Here is a 15,623-nt window from a genome sequence, read left to right as displayed (position 1 = left end):
TAAGACGCATTGAGGCCGTTCCAGTTGACGTTGTGGAGGGTTATTGGGGCGCTGGTGGGTTCAGTTGATGTGATGCTCTCGCAGCTTATCGCGGAAAGGCTGGAACGGTGAGCGAACAGGGGCGAGGCGGATAGTCTTATCCAGTCGTGGAACAAAAGTCGATGCGGGAGAATCGTATGGTTCGATGAGGTTGTGGTATGTAGGACTGTGAGTAGAGATGAGCCTTGATGAATAGTGATGATGGATGCATTGTCTGTAGGCGGCTAAAAGAAAGGGGAAGTTGAATTTGCCGAGTCTGATTCTGCCTGCGGATAGCGGCTTGACATCTGCACCTTTGATCCTTGCACATCAGCCTCTTCTCTCTTCTCAGCACCAGCACCAGCACCAGCACCACCGTCACCACCCTATTCTTGACATCGTACTCTAGACCGTGTCGCTCACCCATGGCTCAGTCAAGCCCTCCTCGACGTAGCTAGCAGAAACAACACAGGCATCCGCAGCTGAACCCACTCAAGGTGCAGCGCCTTGAGACCGTCAAGTGGCTGATATTCCCCGCCCAGCAATGCTCCTGCGATGTGCCGCCTTCGTTCAATTGAGCGCAGGATGTGGGAAAGAGGTGCATCCCGCAAAAGGTAGACCTCATAACCACCGAAGAAAGTCTTCGAACAGACCAGACTGAGAGCTCTAATCAATGGCGCATCGAGGCCATCCACCGGAATGCATGACCGTCAACCCAGGTCATAGGGAGAAACCGGAGAGTCTCAGCCTGACGTCTCGTTACCTTGTATCCTTCTGGTCGGAGGGCGCGCTATACCCCCAATTCAATCCATGATAAAGGCATATTGGAACGACATGACCTTACTTTGTTCACATTACGTCTTAGTCTTGCGATGTCTGATTATGTCACTTGATGCTTTGTCTCTGCTGTCATGGGAACATAGCATCGTCATACAATGGACAGGACACACGGATGGTGCCAGCAATGTCATCGTCAGTAAATATCTGGGATCGTGGATGAGTATGTGGGAGATAGCGACCCAATTCAACCGTGAGGCGTTCTCAAAATGAGTGACTGAGGCGTTCAACCCGTTACCGATCTGACTCCTGCTGGGACCTTGACGTGGCAACACTTCATGTTGTTAGAGGAGCATGTGCCGAACTGATTGAAGATATCTGGGTGAGTGAAGTGTGACAACGGCCAAATGACCAAGGATACCTCGAAGCGAATTTACTCTCACCTTCACTTCACTATTTTTCAACCTCGCCTCGAAGGAACTTGGCTAGATTTCCTGACGCCCATATCACCTCGAATCGCCAAGATACTGTCAACACTACCACAGTCAATTCCGATCTGTCTTGATACTCTTTCCAATCATCATTCTTCGTGATAACAGGGTCACCTATCTTCAACAAACCTACACAGACAGAGAGGCTAACAGCTGTTCTCGAGCTCGAAAGATTTGCTTCACACAGATTGTGCTCCACCTCACTCCTACCTGCGCCTCTTCACCACTTTTACTCTAGCTGGAAGCCTTTGCAAACATGTTTATCGGCCCCAGCTTCCTTTCCTGCCTCGCTGTGGCTTCTGTGGCCCTGGCTGTCGATAATGACAAGAACCCAGACCTCGTCGCTAAGCTTCGCGTGGCCGACACGCACCTGGACCGCATGAACTTGCTCCCGAATGACTCGGACTGGTTCTTTGACTTCACCAAGCAGGAGAAGTACACCTTCTCGCCTGGAGGAGTGGTCAACGCCAACGCTGCTACTTTCCCGGCAACTGTTGGCCATGGCATGACAATGGTAGGGGTCACCGCATTCTCACACATACATCATGTCCCTCTGACTCTCTCTTTTGAAGGCGCTGCTCAACTTGGGTCCTTGCTCCATGCTTCCACCACACATTCACCCCCGTGCCACCAACTTTGTCGTTGCCATCGCAGGGACCACGCAAACCTACATGGTGGCCGAGAACGGTGCCCGAACCGTGACTGAAACGCTCCAACCAGGCCAGATGACTATCTTTCCTCAGGCCTCCATCCACACTATGATGAACATTGGCTGCGAGAATGCGCAGTTGGTCTCGGCCCTCAACTCGGACGACTCCGGGACCACCAACCTCGCCAACGCATTCTTCTCGTTTCCACAGAACATCACCGGCACCATCATTGGAGGCGGACTGAACCCTCAGGACATCTACGGGCGAGTGCCGGCCGTCGGGACAGGCAGCAATGCGGGCCCTCAGGCGTGCATTGCCGCGTGCGCGAAGAAGGGGAAGATGATCAAGCGAACACACGAAGTACTGTTCTGGAACTAAAACCGAGAGGCGTGGCTGGGGACCCCAAGAGTCCGCTTCGAGCTGACAAACACGAGGAGAGGCGGTCTTGGGAAATCTTGGAGACAAACAGACAGACGCCGACATTATCTGTTGCGAGTATTTCTCAAGGACGCGTGCAAGATATCTTCTTCCTCAGCATGCGGTTAGCACTCACTCACGAGACTCACGATGCTCACATGGATTCGTAGTGCCGAGACAAAGAGTGACTCTTTTTAATGCGACATGACAGTGGAACAATCCGCACAGGTGTGCAACTGTTGCTAGAACATGGAATTAAATCCATGAAAATTGACGATCCAGACTGCGTCTTTTTTTCTCTTTCAAATATTAGATCGTGATACTCATTGTACTGTGCTCCACGCTGCTGAATACGCAGACAAGCTACTCTGAATCACCTAGGGGTGTTCCCCCTTGGTACTGTGTTCAAGTGTAGCCGTTCTAGCCCTTTACTGCATCGTCGCGGCACACGACAATCGCGTTAAAACTATTAAACAAGAAGAGTCACGGCTAATAATCCAAGTGTCCTCATCACCACCGTTGCTCTTGATGGCATGGACTTTTCTGAACCATGCAGCCATCAACAATGACATTTTCGCGAGCCTGATTGTTCAATATATATATAATCGGCAGGCCACATTCTTCCCGTCGGACACCAGTGCCGGTGATTCACCTCGGAGTAATCCTCTCTTCTGGATCCCCGCCATGCTGAGGAGGAAACAGTACTGTTGAACCAGGCACGGAGATACACCCGAGGGATGCGTTGCATGTTTTCAAACCGCCCACGCGGGCATGTACTCGTGTCGGCCTTTGGGGATTCTTGGCTCGGGAGGGTCAAAGTTCTTGATGGCTGTAGAGCGAACAGAGAAGGGGGGGGGGTTTTGATTAGCCTTGATCCTTTTGTCCACAGGTTCAATGCCATGTCTGACAAGAATGAGAGCGGGCCATGAGTCCATCTATATCGTACCTGTTACGACCCTCTTGACCAGTGAATCCTTCTTCTCCTTTTTGGCCCGTTCCTTCTCACTCATGAGAGATGAGGTCGATATCGAGGCAGCGTCGAATGACACGTTGGCCTTGGAATCCGACGACATCTTGTTAGGTACTGGATTGTTCAATGGGTTTGTTTCAGTGGGTGGGGCAATGGTATCTCCGAGTATTCTTGCAAGAGGTTTTCTTGGTCGAGGATGTTCAAGTAAGCTTTTCCCCTCCAGCAATGCCGACTGCTATGGCGCGTTTCGGTATGAAGACAGAGGACGTAGGCCTCAGGACCTCAGGCAGACGGCTTTCGTCCACGTCTTTATAGCCCCGACCGCGAAGCGGACGAAGGCGCCGGCAGAGGTTTGGCATGAAGCTTGTCTTGTCATTCAATGGTGGCCTTAACTCTACCGTATGGGACCACGCGCAGGCAGCACCATTCCGCCCACAGAGGAAGTGTATGGTGCATTTGGGTGATAGGTCCTGACTACAATAGAATTCCGCGTAGGAGCTACCGCATCAGGTAACGATTCGACGAATCCATATGAAGTGGGTTTTGTCAAGTGGATGCAGTGGATGCAGTCGAGGATCATGGCTGATCTGAGTCATGAGGGCTTCTTCGTCAGCCTTATGGCTTTCTCACACACACGGCGATGATCCCTCGACGATTCCTGCCGTGCGGTCCTGCGGCCTCCTCTTGATCGTCCACCTCTTATAAAAACCCACCTGCCCTATATAGCGACCGAAGAGGAAGACGAAGAGGAAGACTTGAGGTCGAGCATCTACGAAAGAGGCGGGGGTAGCGAGCTGCCTGTTCGTGTGATTCTGGTGGCATCAGCTGTGGGGAGAATGAAAACAGAAAAAGGTCCAATAAACAAGCAATGGACCGAGTACGAGGTAATAATTAATAGCGAGTACGCTGCCGCCAATCACGGGGAAACAGACCAACGACAGATTGAGGCACGTATTCGCACTTTTTGCCTCGACGCCATTTTTTCTCTCTGAGTCACAAAGGTCACGCATGACGCACACCAGTCTAAATTCTCGACTCTTTCGCCAAACTTTGGATACGCGAGAGAAGTTCGAGTTTCCGAGTCAGGCAACTGGAAGGGGTGGACGACGAGGAGATGGATGAATCTTTCTTCGAGTATCAGACAACCACCAATGGGGCATCACGATGGACATGCTGCCCGTCAAGTCTACTTACTGATATTCCAGGGCGGTATTCAAGAAAATACAAGACTCGTCAACTCACAGATAGCCGATAGTCCCCCTTTGGATCGTCCCAGGCACCACCCCGTCTACGAGTACGTGCCTGATCATGTGGAGCTCTTCTGCCGGTTCATCCCCCCGTCATTCAGACTTGAAAACGAGGGGTTTTCTCTGATTGGGAACTGCTTCGCTGATTGACTCGATGTGCTGAAGAATGCACGTCAGTCACGAGTCGACAGACACGCCGTGACATCCTAATCCCGTCCTCGTTCACAAGTCCCATTGATCTTGTCCACGCCATGCCGTCACAGCGTATTGGAATCGAGTGCGAGAGAATCAGAGTGGCCTCGTCGCTCCACATGATGATAAATCTGCGCCATGTTGCTCAGGGACTCCATTGATGCTGTCTACCAGAATACGTCCCCAGCTGCGGTGTGGTCTCAATGTCTTTTTACCGGTCAACCCGCAAGCTGCTGCCAGTGACCGGCTCGTCATCTCAACCAGCTTGTGCAAGGTTTGTCAATGGTGTGCTACCTCTTCTATAGTCCTTGAGATATATGTACGTACTATCACGGTGGCTTCCCTCAGAATGACAAAGGAACCCGCAATCACAGAACCATTCACGACCGATCCACAGACAAGCGAATCCAGCAAGCCCCAGGCTGGATGACAGCCGGGACTGTCCCCCTGGTTATACGTTTGACCATCACCTTAGGCCTCCATGCTACTCGCAGTCTGCAGCCCACGAGCGCGTCTCTAGCTCGAGCGGAGGGATCGTTCATGTGACTTGTATGGCTCGGTACATCGTCGAATATTGCCCAAGCGAATATCACAAAGGAATACAATGACGCATGAGGAACGGCGACATGGTGTAGAACAAAAGAACAGGGTGACAACAAGTCTAGTCAAGAAACTGAATGAATGAGGTCAATTTGGCAGGCATGTCACAAGGAAGTAGGTGATCCGTCACCATGTATCCCCTATTTGTTTGTATCTTGTAATTCTCCTTGCCCTTCTCTAGGGTCCTCGTAATTGTATCTTTGCCTTGGACCTCTTCCACATCCATCAACACAACCTTCCCCTTCGAGGAAACGGCAGGAATGACCGAGAAATCCGGGCACAAACCCACCTCGTTGCAAAGTCAGTCCATGGGAGTAGATCTCGCTGGACCCAAGCCTCAAGATCGCGCGAACGCCGACGCGGACGCGGACGCGGCCGCAGACGCCGCGATGTTGCCGTTCCACACCTCCCTCGCTCATCCCCGGTCCCGTCTCACGATGGAATCCTCCCGGACAACGCGCGATGGCAGAACCCATTGCGCTGGCAGCGCTGTCGTCGAGGATAAACTCACCCACGTGAACAGATGCCCCCGCGCGTACCACTACTTCAACAGCGTGTACCCTGACCACAGTCTCAGAGTCGAGTACTCCGACGACCCTCGCTATCCCGCAGGCGAGTACCCCGAGGGTGCATATCCGACCGACGCATACCTTGTAGCAGGGGACGAGGACTCAGAGTCAGAGCATTACGATGGCCGCGAGGACGAGACCGACTATGATGATTATGGGGGCGGTGGTGAAGCCGATGATGACGACGACTGGGACGTAAGCCGGCGCGGGGATTCCCTTCGCGACGGCGATGAAGAGAGCGTAGACCATGACCGGTTTTGTGAGGTGGATGAGGCCGAGTCTGTGGGTCGAGAGCCCTTGCAGTCGATCGAGGGAGAGTCGACCAAGGCTTGGGACGACTCCAAGGATACAGAGAGGGTTGCAGCTGCGTTCATGGGAACGACGACGGTCCCCGAATGTAGAGGCCAAGGGGAGAATGGAGAGATCTGTCATCATCCTTGCCACGTCGGCACTCCCCATGCTCAGCCCAACTTCACATGGCGTACGCTTTTCGCATTAGGCGCTTGTGTCGGGATGGCATTATATGCCTGGAAGTTGGCTCTGGATCAACCCTAGTCATCCAAGTCTCTAGCGATATGAATGTTCTTGTTGAATCAAATCGTCCCTGCTTTGAGGCTGTTCCTTGTGCGTTGTAGAAAGGTTCATGTTTGTCAAGGCGGTTGACTTCCAGGAAGCAGGGACAAACCTCCCGATAGGCTCTCTGATGAAGAGGATATGCATGTATGTGTTGATTCAAAATTCTTCAAGGCCCTTTCCCACTGCCGCCGCTCACAAAACGTCTGGCGACCCAGGCACTCCCATGTTCCAGATACTCTTCTCGCGTAACACCGTACTCCCGGACAATCCCCGGAAATCCACACGCCAACCTTGCGCCTCCCAGCCAAGTTGACGTGATAGGCTCCGCCATTTTACGAACTCGAACCATCCATTCAGTCTTCACCCTCATGCGTAGCTCGGCTTCTAGCCTCTCTGCAAATCCAGTAATATGCGCATTTCCGCCGACGAGGAGGACGTTGCTGAGCATGGTGACCTGCAAGAGCGGGGGAAGGACACTGAGCGATTGCATCACAATATCTGCTAACCCGGGCTGTTTCGAGCCTATGTCGCCAGGCGAGAAGATGATTTCTGGGATAGAGAAGCGTTCATTTCCCAAGGTCATTGAGATTTCGGCGTCTGGCCCCGAGGAGAGGGCGGCCTGTTTGCGCTTACGTGCGGCGGCGGGGGTGGGATCATGTGGACGGCTGAACCCTCGAAGAAGATGAATGCCATCAGGGAGGATATAGTCAACTCGAATCTCCTGATTTTCCGGGGAAGCTTTGTGGTCGACGTCCATAGCCGCGTCCGGATTCGAGGGCGTTGATTTCAGCTTCGTTTTGTTTCCCTTCCACGTCTTCTCCAGGTCGGTTCGGAAATCTCCACTGACAAAACATACATCCTCCTTGATGTCATTGACGATCTTGGTGTCTTGATGCAAATCAAAATGTCGAACAGAGATAACTTCTTTTAACAGATTCGTCAGGTGCTTGCCTCCGAAATCCAATCGGCGGACTGCTCGGTGCAATGGGCGGCCTTTGAAGAGCGGTGTGATGGTGGTATGGCTGTAGCCGCTGTCGATCACAAGCACGCATTCCATAGGCAGGTCTGCCCAAGGGTCGTTGTCTGGCTTCGTGTAGGATGCTCCTTCGAATAGCGGGTGAAGATCATTGTAGGCATTAAGTGACGGGCCTGCTCTGCACATCAGCGAAGGTATCCTCAATGCGAGGTGTCTCTGGCTTAGCCATACCTACCAATGACCCTGGAATATCCCCCAAAACCCCACTCTTCCATGATAATCTCATCTGCATTCTTCTGGAAAGGAGGCATAGTATTAGGTGGCTCGGTGAAGATGAGGGTCGTGTCCTCGGGACTCTTCACCAACAGATCCTTCTTAGCAATCCGTTCATCGAAGAAGGACTGATCCCATATCTCTTTCTGCGCCTCCCAGCTCACGACCTGGCCGTTCTCGACGGGCCGACGAAACAAGGCCTCGCTCCATTGTGTGATTTCTTCGGATTGCGAACCGACGTAAACTTTCCTGTCACGGCTGCGGACAATGCAGTTTGGAATGATATGGCATTTTGACAGGGCGTCCGCGTCCGAAACAGGTCCTAAGGGTGCGAAACCTGCCTTTATGCTGTAACCGCCATTGTCGAGGACGAAAGTCGTGGAGGGAAGGCCGGGGGTGCTTCGTGTGGACTTGGGTGCGCGAGGCATGGCGACTTTATGCAGCCCTCATCATTCCTTCCAGGAGATCAGGGATCTACTTGGAGAAATAATATCTATGGTGGTAGCCCGGACAAGCCTGTCGCGTATGGGTATGCAGGGTACGAGAGAGCATTCGATGGGTGTCTGGAACGTCAATATGATTTTCTAGAAAAGAAGTTGTCGCATCACAATGGTTCCGCGTCCGGCAAACATGCACTCAAGCATCTCTCGCCGCTTTACCAGGCAGCAAGCATCCTTGGCGAACGCTGCTCAATCAACATGTTCTTCGTTCCCTTCTCCATTTTCCCCGCCACTTCATCCTCCACCAGTGTTGGTCGCACCGCAGGATGATCTATTTACCATGTAGTTGTCCCAATTTTCCCGGTTTGCCACTGGCCTTAACTCTTCAATTGTACGTGACGATTGAAATCGGCCACTTTCGAGCCCTTCTCGAGGTCTAGCAAGGCTGGGGAAAAGGGGCAATGGACACTACCGAGGCACTATTAGGTGGTACCATCGAGAATGATCTTGTCCTGTTCGTGAGGTCCGAGTTCGTGTATTCTAAGTTGTGGCGCACTCAGTCCATAGACCGTGTGCATATGGCTCGGAGGCCTTACGCATCGTTCATGCCGTCTCCCGTGGCAGGGTAAAGAGAAAAACTGCAGCATGTGCTGGTACACCATCTATTGGCTCTGAACATGGTTCATACATCTATGTACATAGCCCTCCAAAAATCCTATAGACAAGAAGAGATAGTCAAATCACTTGAAACTCGTCCGCGTGACTTCACTGGCTTTGGATTCGCTGACTTCGGGTTTCAGATCCTCTGTAATATTTCTCTCGTCCTTCCAGGCGAGGGCGACGAATTTGGTGTGGCTTCCTCGAGCCACGATCTCGTTATTCTTGTTCATGAACTTGACCGAAGTGTATGCGAGGGTTTTGCCGACTAGACGAGGTCAGCACAAACTGCACCTTTGGTAGAAGAAAGAGCGCATATCTCACATTTGTCGCAGATGACCTCGCCTTTGACCAAATCACCGATCTTACCCCCTGCGTTGAGGTAGGTCACGCTGAGATCTGTCGAAACTCCTGTCGAGTACAGGCCACGAGATGCCAGAGCAAGTGAGCCACTAGTATCGACCATGGTGGCTAGAGTGGCGCCGTGGAGTATCCCTAAGCGGTTCGTGTGCTGCTTCTCAATGGGTAGTTCGAAATTGACCTTGCCAGGTTCCGCAGCTGTTATCCGCATCTGAACGACACAATTGAGTCAAAGACCAAGTTCCACTTGCGGCAAGCTCATCAAGACGTGGTATGGTGATTTGGTCCGACTTTGCCAGTTGGTGATACTTACGCCGTCGATCAACCTGTTGTTCTGCTAGCTTAACAAGAGTGCTTTGGATCATGGATGAAGAGAATTACCGTGGCTCAACCCCCGATGTTGCTCTAAAGGATTCCCATACCTACAAGGCGTTAGCTCTATGTCGCTCTAAGCTCATAGATTGCTGGAAACTCACCGAGCGGACGAACTTTAGTGCCGACATTGTATTGCTGGCAAGCTTCTAAGACCGCCACTCGTACTGCCAATTCAATACTGGACCCAACGGAGCACCCGGAGCACTCGAACCACGGAGTGAGATCGGACTGAAGGTTGATAGTGGCCAAATTCTAAAGCGTAAAGATATCAACCAACGTGTTCTTAGGCCGAGATCCAATGAAGTCGAAATGAGATGGTGAAGGAAATTACGTTTGACAGGCTGTTTGATTCGCCGCAGCAAGACGCAAAAATGATCCACCGTATCAACTGCTCCCAGATGAAGTGGCGCACACCTCGAAATCATCATCCCCCCCGTACACTTCCTCTTCCTCAGATTTCGCTTTGTCGGTTTCTCTGGTCACTGTTGATGCCATCTTCACCCTTGTTTTATGATGGGAGACACACCACCTTTGAATTTTAAACCTCTCTGGGGCCACTGACACGGAACAGTGAATACGAGTCGAGGTTAGCGCAGATTCTGCAACCCGCCAGTTGGCGCAAGATGACCTCGGACCCTTTCCTCCGTCAACCATTGCTTGTTTCGTCCAAGACCAAAATGGGGTTTGCAGGCTAATATCCGGCGCTCTTTGTTAGGAGACTCTTGCGTTTCTTGCTAAACTCCGGCCGAGTCCATGACGCTGTCTTTCCTTCTCGTTACCATGCTGCTGGCAGCCTCTTGTCGAACTGCTCAGCAAGCACGCGATAAACAATTAGCACTTCACCAATCTCCCTGGTGGGATCAACTTTTGTTGAATCGGGCTCACGAGAATTTGTTAGCATCATATTCATAACACTATTAAACCTCCAATGGCCAGGACGACCAAATACAGTCAAGGCCGCGTGCCAACTACTCCCGTTGACAATGCCACTGTTCGCAAGCGAAGGGCTCACAAGAAGTCTCGGCTAGGCTGTCGCAATTGTAAAATCCGCAGAGTCAAATGCAACGAGGTCCGACCAATGTGTGGAAAGTGTCTGGAATACGGCGTGTTATGCAATTACGATCCTAGTATACCTGATCTCCAGCCTCGAACCCCCGCTTCTGAACTTGGCTATCTGCAATCGAGGGTGGAAAGGTCGCCTTTGGGAACGACTAAACCTATCTTAGACATGATCACTATCTCCTTGGACAAAAGCACTTCTGAACTGGAGTCGCAGAGTGGAGCTACGCGATTCGACAAATCTGATCTGGCACGACTTGACAGATTTCAAACTAGGACAGTTCTCAGCATTGGCACAAAGAGAGCTGCCCGGGTTTTCCAGAGGGAAATCATCCCACTCGCCTGTGCGAACCCCTTGCTCATGCATTTGGCCCAGGCAGTGACCGAGTCCCACGATCGTTACTTGTGTGGAGTGGCTACATCGAGACCCAGCACAACCGAAGCCTACCACTTGAACAAAGCCTTGGTTTCCTTCCAGAGCATTCTCTCCCGCCCCATCAGACGCGACGAAGGGGATGCGTTGCTCCTCGCCTCATCCCTCCTTGGGGTTGTGAGCTTTTTCAACCTCGAGGCGTCGTCCGTCGAAGATGTCTGGCCGTTGCAGGATACTGACATGGCTTGGCTCAACTTGAGCGACGGAAAACAAACCATCTGGCGGTTGGCCAGCCCTTTGAAAGTCGACAGCCTTTGGCGACAGGTAGGCATTGCATTCGATCACGACAAGCTGCCTGAAAATCAAATCCCTGATCACAGCCCTTCGATATTTGACCATCTCTGTGCCGAAGATACTGAGTCGCCATCAGCTCGGGTCAATCCATACTACAGGACTGCAACACGGCTCCTACCCTTATTGGACCTCGAATGCGATGACTCCACCTGGCTGCGGTACCTTGGGTTTGTCAACCAGATAGATCCACTCTACAAGTCCCTCCTTGTGCGAAAAGATCCTTGGGCGTTGCTTATACTTGTGTATTGGTACATGAAAGTGTGCAGAGGTTCTTGGTGGATTTCATCTCGATCTATCCTTCAGGGGCAGGCAATTTGCCTGTATCTTGCACGGTACCATTCGGATGATCCAACCATACTCGCAGCTTTGGATAAGCCAAGGCTGGAATTCAATGCTGCACAAATGGAAGGATGGGGAGGTATATCTTCTGTGGTCAGCAGTCCAGGATGGTCTTAGCTTTAGAAAGTCCTATGGTAGAGTCATTAGGCGTCGACACATGTCTCTACCATTCAAAATAGTGCTGAAACTAGCAACATGATATTGGGAGCCTTGTTATTATCTCTACTTAGAGAGGTTGTTTCGTGACAAAATGCGTTGTAGCCGCTCCATCAGAGCCTTGTCAGGACATCTACAAAAGCAGCGAGATATTTGTACCAAAGAAGACATGATCCTCTTGGCATTTTTTACTCAATTTGAGCCTTGTTTGCCTAGGAATGAGGCTCTATCACCATCTATTCCCCTTGGACTTCCCATCACTGTCACCTCGGGGCATGTGCATCAGCGGAACGAGATGACGTATAGGTGAAGATGGTAACGGGGAGCTAAGCGTGTGCGTCTCCGACTTTCTATTGATTTGGCCTAGTGATCATGGCGGACGCAACACTTCAATCATGGGAGTACCTCGAGACACTCCCAGGGACTCAATTCTACCGTCTCTACCGGAGTCCAGCCTCTGCTCTGGCGATATTTCGAAAGCGACTGTCAGCACTGGCGAAGTCCTTTGTCTTGATGCTGTTGTACATGCCCCGACCTCTGCCAGTCAAACAACTCGAACAGTTTGTCAAGGACACCAGCCGGGGTGAACGTGAGCACGCTTTGGATTTACTTCACCGTTACCACATATTTCGAGATGTCACTCTCAACTCGACAAAAGCATATGCGTTGACTCCGGACTTTGCTAAATCTCTTCGTCGCGCTTTGACGGGAGCAGGAGACACCCGGTCTTTTGGGCAGGTCGCTCGAGTTCCCGAGGGTCGCAAGGTCACGATATCGCAACTGGATGAGTATTCTCGCCAGCGATGGGAAGGCATATTGGGTTACATGGTTGGATCTTCTTCCATACCACTTGAGACTGCAAATGAACAGCCAGCGATCGAACCGGCGCCAGGAGTCATCGAGCTTTTGAAGGCTGGTCATCTCATCGAGGTCAGCGGGGCGTACAGCCATGGCCAAAGAGCCAGGATCACGAAGGAAGGCTTTGCGTTTGTCTTGCAAGACATCAATACCCAGGTATGGGCATTGCTTTTTCTCTACGTGGATAACGCCGAGGTCTTTGACATGGACAAAGTCGATGTCCTGTCGTTTCTTTTTCTTGTCTCGTCCCTAGAATTAGGGCTGGCATACTCGACCTCTACTCTGGATGAAACCCAGCGGCGCTGCCTGTCGGACCTGGTTTCTCTTGGACTCGTCTACCAACCTCTGTCAGACGACGGCATTAACCCTGCCAACCACTTCTACCCAACGCGTCTAGCAACCACCCTAACGTCCGACTCGGCCTCGGCTCTGTCGACAACCAACCTGACCATCGGTACGTCTCTCTCACAGAAATACTCCTCCTCATCAGGCACCACCACACCTTCCGGTACCGTCACACAAAAGGGCTTTATCATTGTCGAAACCAACTACCGCGTCTATGCCTACACCTCGTCTCCCTTACAGATCGCCCTTCTCTCACTTTTCGTCAACCTGCGTTCCCGCCACCCCAATCTCGTGACAGGGAAAATGAGCAAGGCATCGGTCCAACGAGCCGTTCAGGCCGGCATCACAGCTGATCAGATCATTTCGTATCTTACAACCCATGCGCACCCCCAAATGAGGAGGCACGCGCAGGCAGAGCAAGCCGCCTTGCTGGCGAGGGGCACCACTACCGAATCGCAGGTACAGAGAACGGTGCCGATCCTGCCTGCGACGATATTAGATCAGATCCACCTGTGGCAGCTGGAAAGAGACCGCATGACCACCACCCCAGGGTTTCTCTTCCGGGATTTCTCCACGCGGGCAGAATACGAAGCCAATTGTCGGTACGCGGACGAGACTGGTGTGCTGGTGTGGAAGGACGACACGAAGCGGCTGTTCTTTGTGACGCGGCTAGAGGGCGTGCGGGCGTTTATGGCGGAGAGGAGAGCGACTGGGTCGGGCGGTGGAACACAAGGCTGAGCGCTACGGGACTGGCGAGGAAGGCTGGGATATACACACAGCCCATTTCGAGGCTGGCATAAGGACACCGCGACGACCACATGTTCCAAAGCACCTACCACTCACGGCTCGAACGGACCAGGTGGCCTGGGTGCATCTAGCGTCGATTCTGCGAGCTAGCGGACGTGTTTGCCGGTCGATGGAGAGACACGAGATCATGGCAATGGGTAAGGAGGGACCTCTGGTTCTGCTTTGCTGGATACCGAGCATCGGCCTCGTTCTCTTTTGACTCTTTTGACATATCAATGTCCAATAGGATAGGCCATTGGTCGTTTGTAACAATATCAGTGTTCTTGACTTGTGCTGTCTACCCACCTATCTACAGGAATCCGACCATCCGACCACCCCTCTGTCCTTCCGTGATCTTCTGTTCGACATGGCCGGCTGAAGTGAAACGTGGTATTTGTGATCTGTGCCTCATCTTGCGGTTTGTTTCGCCTCTCTTGTCCTGTGCTGTCATGTCTTGTCTTGTCTTGTCACCAAGCGAGAGGAGGGAGGAAGGAAAAGGGCGTGGGTGGAGTGCAAAGGCAGAGATAGACAAAATCCAGACAATCGGGTTTGTCATCTATCTAGCCAGGCGACAAGGCAGAGAGGGTCGAATAGGGGGGCATGATCCGAGGGTGTTGTTGTCGTCCTCCTCCTCGAAGACGAATGTGAAAGGGAGCAGCTCCGTAAACTTTCGCTGCGAGAACAAAGACACATTCGAATTCACCAAATCACATGCTTCGCTTCGTGTCAATCGTCGTAGGGCCGAGAGATTGTTCGGAATGGTCTCGATTTACCTAGTTAGCTAGATTCACAATGAGCAGCCTGAATCAAAGACAGTCATGAGGGCTTCATCTTCCGCCAGCTCACACGTCCAGAGTATCGGGCATCAACACAGACGAGTTCTCTCGTATTCGATCAAAGTGCCAGGAAAGGTGCTCGATGTGGAAACGGTTGCATCCAGTCATACCATGTTGGTGCAGGCCAGGTCAGGATGCACAGCCCAAAACTCCTTTCGTTATCGCTTCAGTAGCATTTGAGAACCGCCCTCGACTGCATCCACTCAACTCTCCCCTCTCTTCCAGCTAGGCGCTCACCCTGCTGTGTCCCGTTGGCTCCCCGGCTCCAGGTCTGTTCGGTTCGACGACGTGACAGCGACAGATCCCTCAATTTCCGCCACAGAACACAGTCTTGCATCGTTCCATCCTTGATCACGAGAGAAACACCCCACATTGCCAGAGAAAGGGCAAGAAACTTGCTGCTTTCCAGTCTTCGGGCTTCAGCCAGAGCACACCACCTCCACTCATCTCGAATCAAAGAAGGTTCGGGCTTCAGAAGGTCGCCGATGTCATGGGGGCCTTGCCCTTTAAGTACCTTGAACACGTCCTAGGTAGAGTAAGCACGGAGAAGGTAGGAAGACCGTCCAGAAACAGACAAGGACAACTAGAAGTCGAAGCCGAATGATCCACTTTCCACAACAAGCGAACGAGATGCCACAGAAGGTAAAGGCATCGCGAAACGGAGCATCACCTCGGCCGTATGCCTCGCCATCCGGCCGCAATTGACCATGGAGGACGATCTCCCGTCTGCCCTGGTCGAGGCAAATATGAGACAAGGATAAGCGGGGGCGAGCGTAAGCGCTTAGGCCACGTGGTGGAATACGAGGATGGCTTCCGCAAGATTCGGTTGGTATCGGCCTCTAAATGGTACAATATCGTCAACAATCTGGGGAACAAAGGAGGTCAAAAGCTGTGCGGGCAGAATCTCGAGTCGATGGGTAAGAGACTGT

The 15,623-nt window shown here is 52.1% G+C and overlaps 7 protein-coding genes across 7 annotated transcripts; 4 read left to right on the top strand and 3 right to left on the bottom strand.

Moving 5' to 3' along the window:
• Positions 1 to 1,542: 1,542 nt before the first annotated feature.
• Z517_11462 (uncharacterized protein) lies at positions 1,543 to 2,314 on the top strand (the record flags this gene model as incomplete). The annotated part of the gene is made up of 2 exons (XM_013423046.1): positions 1,543 to 1,800; positions 1,859 to 2,314. The coding sequence occupies 2 exons, from the start codon at positions 1,543 to 1,545 to the stop codon at positions 2,312 to 2,314; spliced, it is 714 nt and encodes a 237-aa protein (XP_013278500.1).
• Positions 2,315 to 3,105: 791 nt separating this feature from the next.
• Positions 3,106 to 3,426, bottom strand: Z517_11461 (uncharacterized protein; the record flags this gene model as incomplete). The annotated part of the gene is made up of 2 exons (XM_013423045.1): positions 3,106 to 3,182; positions 3,300 to 3,426. 2 exons carry the CDS (start codon positions 3,424 to 3,426, stop codon positions 3,106 to 3,108), a joined length of 204 nt encoding a protein of 67 aa, XP_013278499.1.
• A 2,196-nt stretch (positions 3,427 to 5,622) lies between these two features.
• Positions 5,623 to 6,486, top strand: Z517_11460 (uncharacterized protein; the record flags this gene model as incomplete). Its single annotated transcript, XM_013423044.1, has 1 exon — positions 5,623 to 6,486. The coding sequence occupies one exon, from the start codon at positions 5,623 to 5,625 to the stop codon at positions 6,484 to 6,486; it is 864 nt and encodes a 287-aa protein (XP_013278498.1).
• Positions 6,487 to 6,673: 187 nt separating this feature from the next.
• On the bottom strand, positions 6,674 to 8,184 carry Z517_11459 (uncharacterized protein; the record flags this gene model as incomplete). Its single annotated transcript, XM_013423043.1, has 2 exons — positions 6,674 to 7,656; positions 7,719 to 8,184. 2 exons carry the CDS (start codon positions 8,182 to 8,184, stop codon positions 6,674 to 6,676), a joined length of 1,449 nt encoding a protein of 482 aa, XP_013278497.1.
• A 752-nt stretch (positions 8,185 to 8,936) lies between these two features.
• Z517_11458 (uncharacterized protein) lies at positions 8,937 to 9,424 on the bottom strand (the record flags this gene model as incomplete). The annotated part of the gene is made up of 2 exons (XM_013423042.1): positions 8,937 to 9,121; positions 9,178 to 9,424. The coding sequence occupies 2 exons, from the start codon at positions 9,422 to 9,424 to the stop codon at positions 8,937 to 8,939; spliced, it is 432 nt and encodes a 143-aa protein (XP_013278496.1).
• A 1,092-nt stretch (positions 9,425 to 10,516) lies between these two features.
• On the top strand, positions 10,517 to 11,830 carry Z517_11457 (uncharacterized protein; the record flags this gene model as incomplete). Its single annotated transcript, XM_013423041.1, has 1 exon — positions 10,517 to 11,830. The coding sequence occupies one exon, from the start codon at positions 10,517 to 10,519 to the stop codon at positions 11,828 to 11,830; it is 1,314 nt and encodes a 437-aa protein (XP_013278495.1).
• A 411-nt stretch (positions 11,831 to 12,241) lies between these two features.
• On the top strand, positions 12,242 to 13,810 carry Z517_11456 (uncharacterized protein; the record flags this gene model as incomplete). The annotated part of the gene is made up of 1 exon (XM_013423040.1): positions 12,242 to 13,810. One exon carries the CDS (start codon positions 12,242 to 12,244, stop codon positions 13,808 to 13,810), a length of 1,569 nt encoding a protein of 522 aa, XP_013278494.1.
• Between the last annotated feature and the right edge of the window lie 1,813 nt (positions 13,811 to 15,623).

This window comes from Fonsecaea pedrosoi (assembly GCF_000835455.1).
Source record: "Fonsecaea pedrosoi CBS 271.37 unplaced genomic scaffold supercont1.8, whole genome shotgun sequence".
NCBI lineage: Eukaryota > Fungi > Ascomycota > Eurotiomycetes > Chaetothyriales > Herpotrichiellaceae > Fonsecaea > Fonsecaea pedrosoi.
Note: the sequence above shows the minus strand (reverse complement) of the source record. Positions and strands in the feature narration are given on the sequence as shown.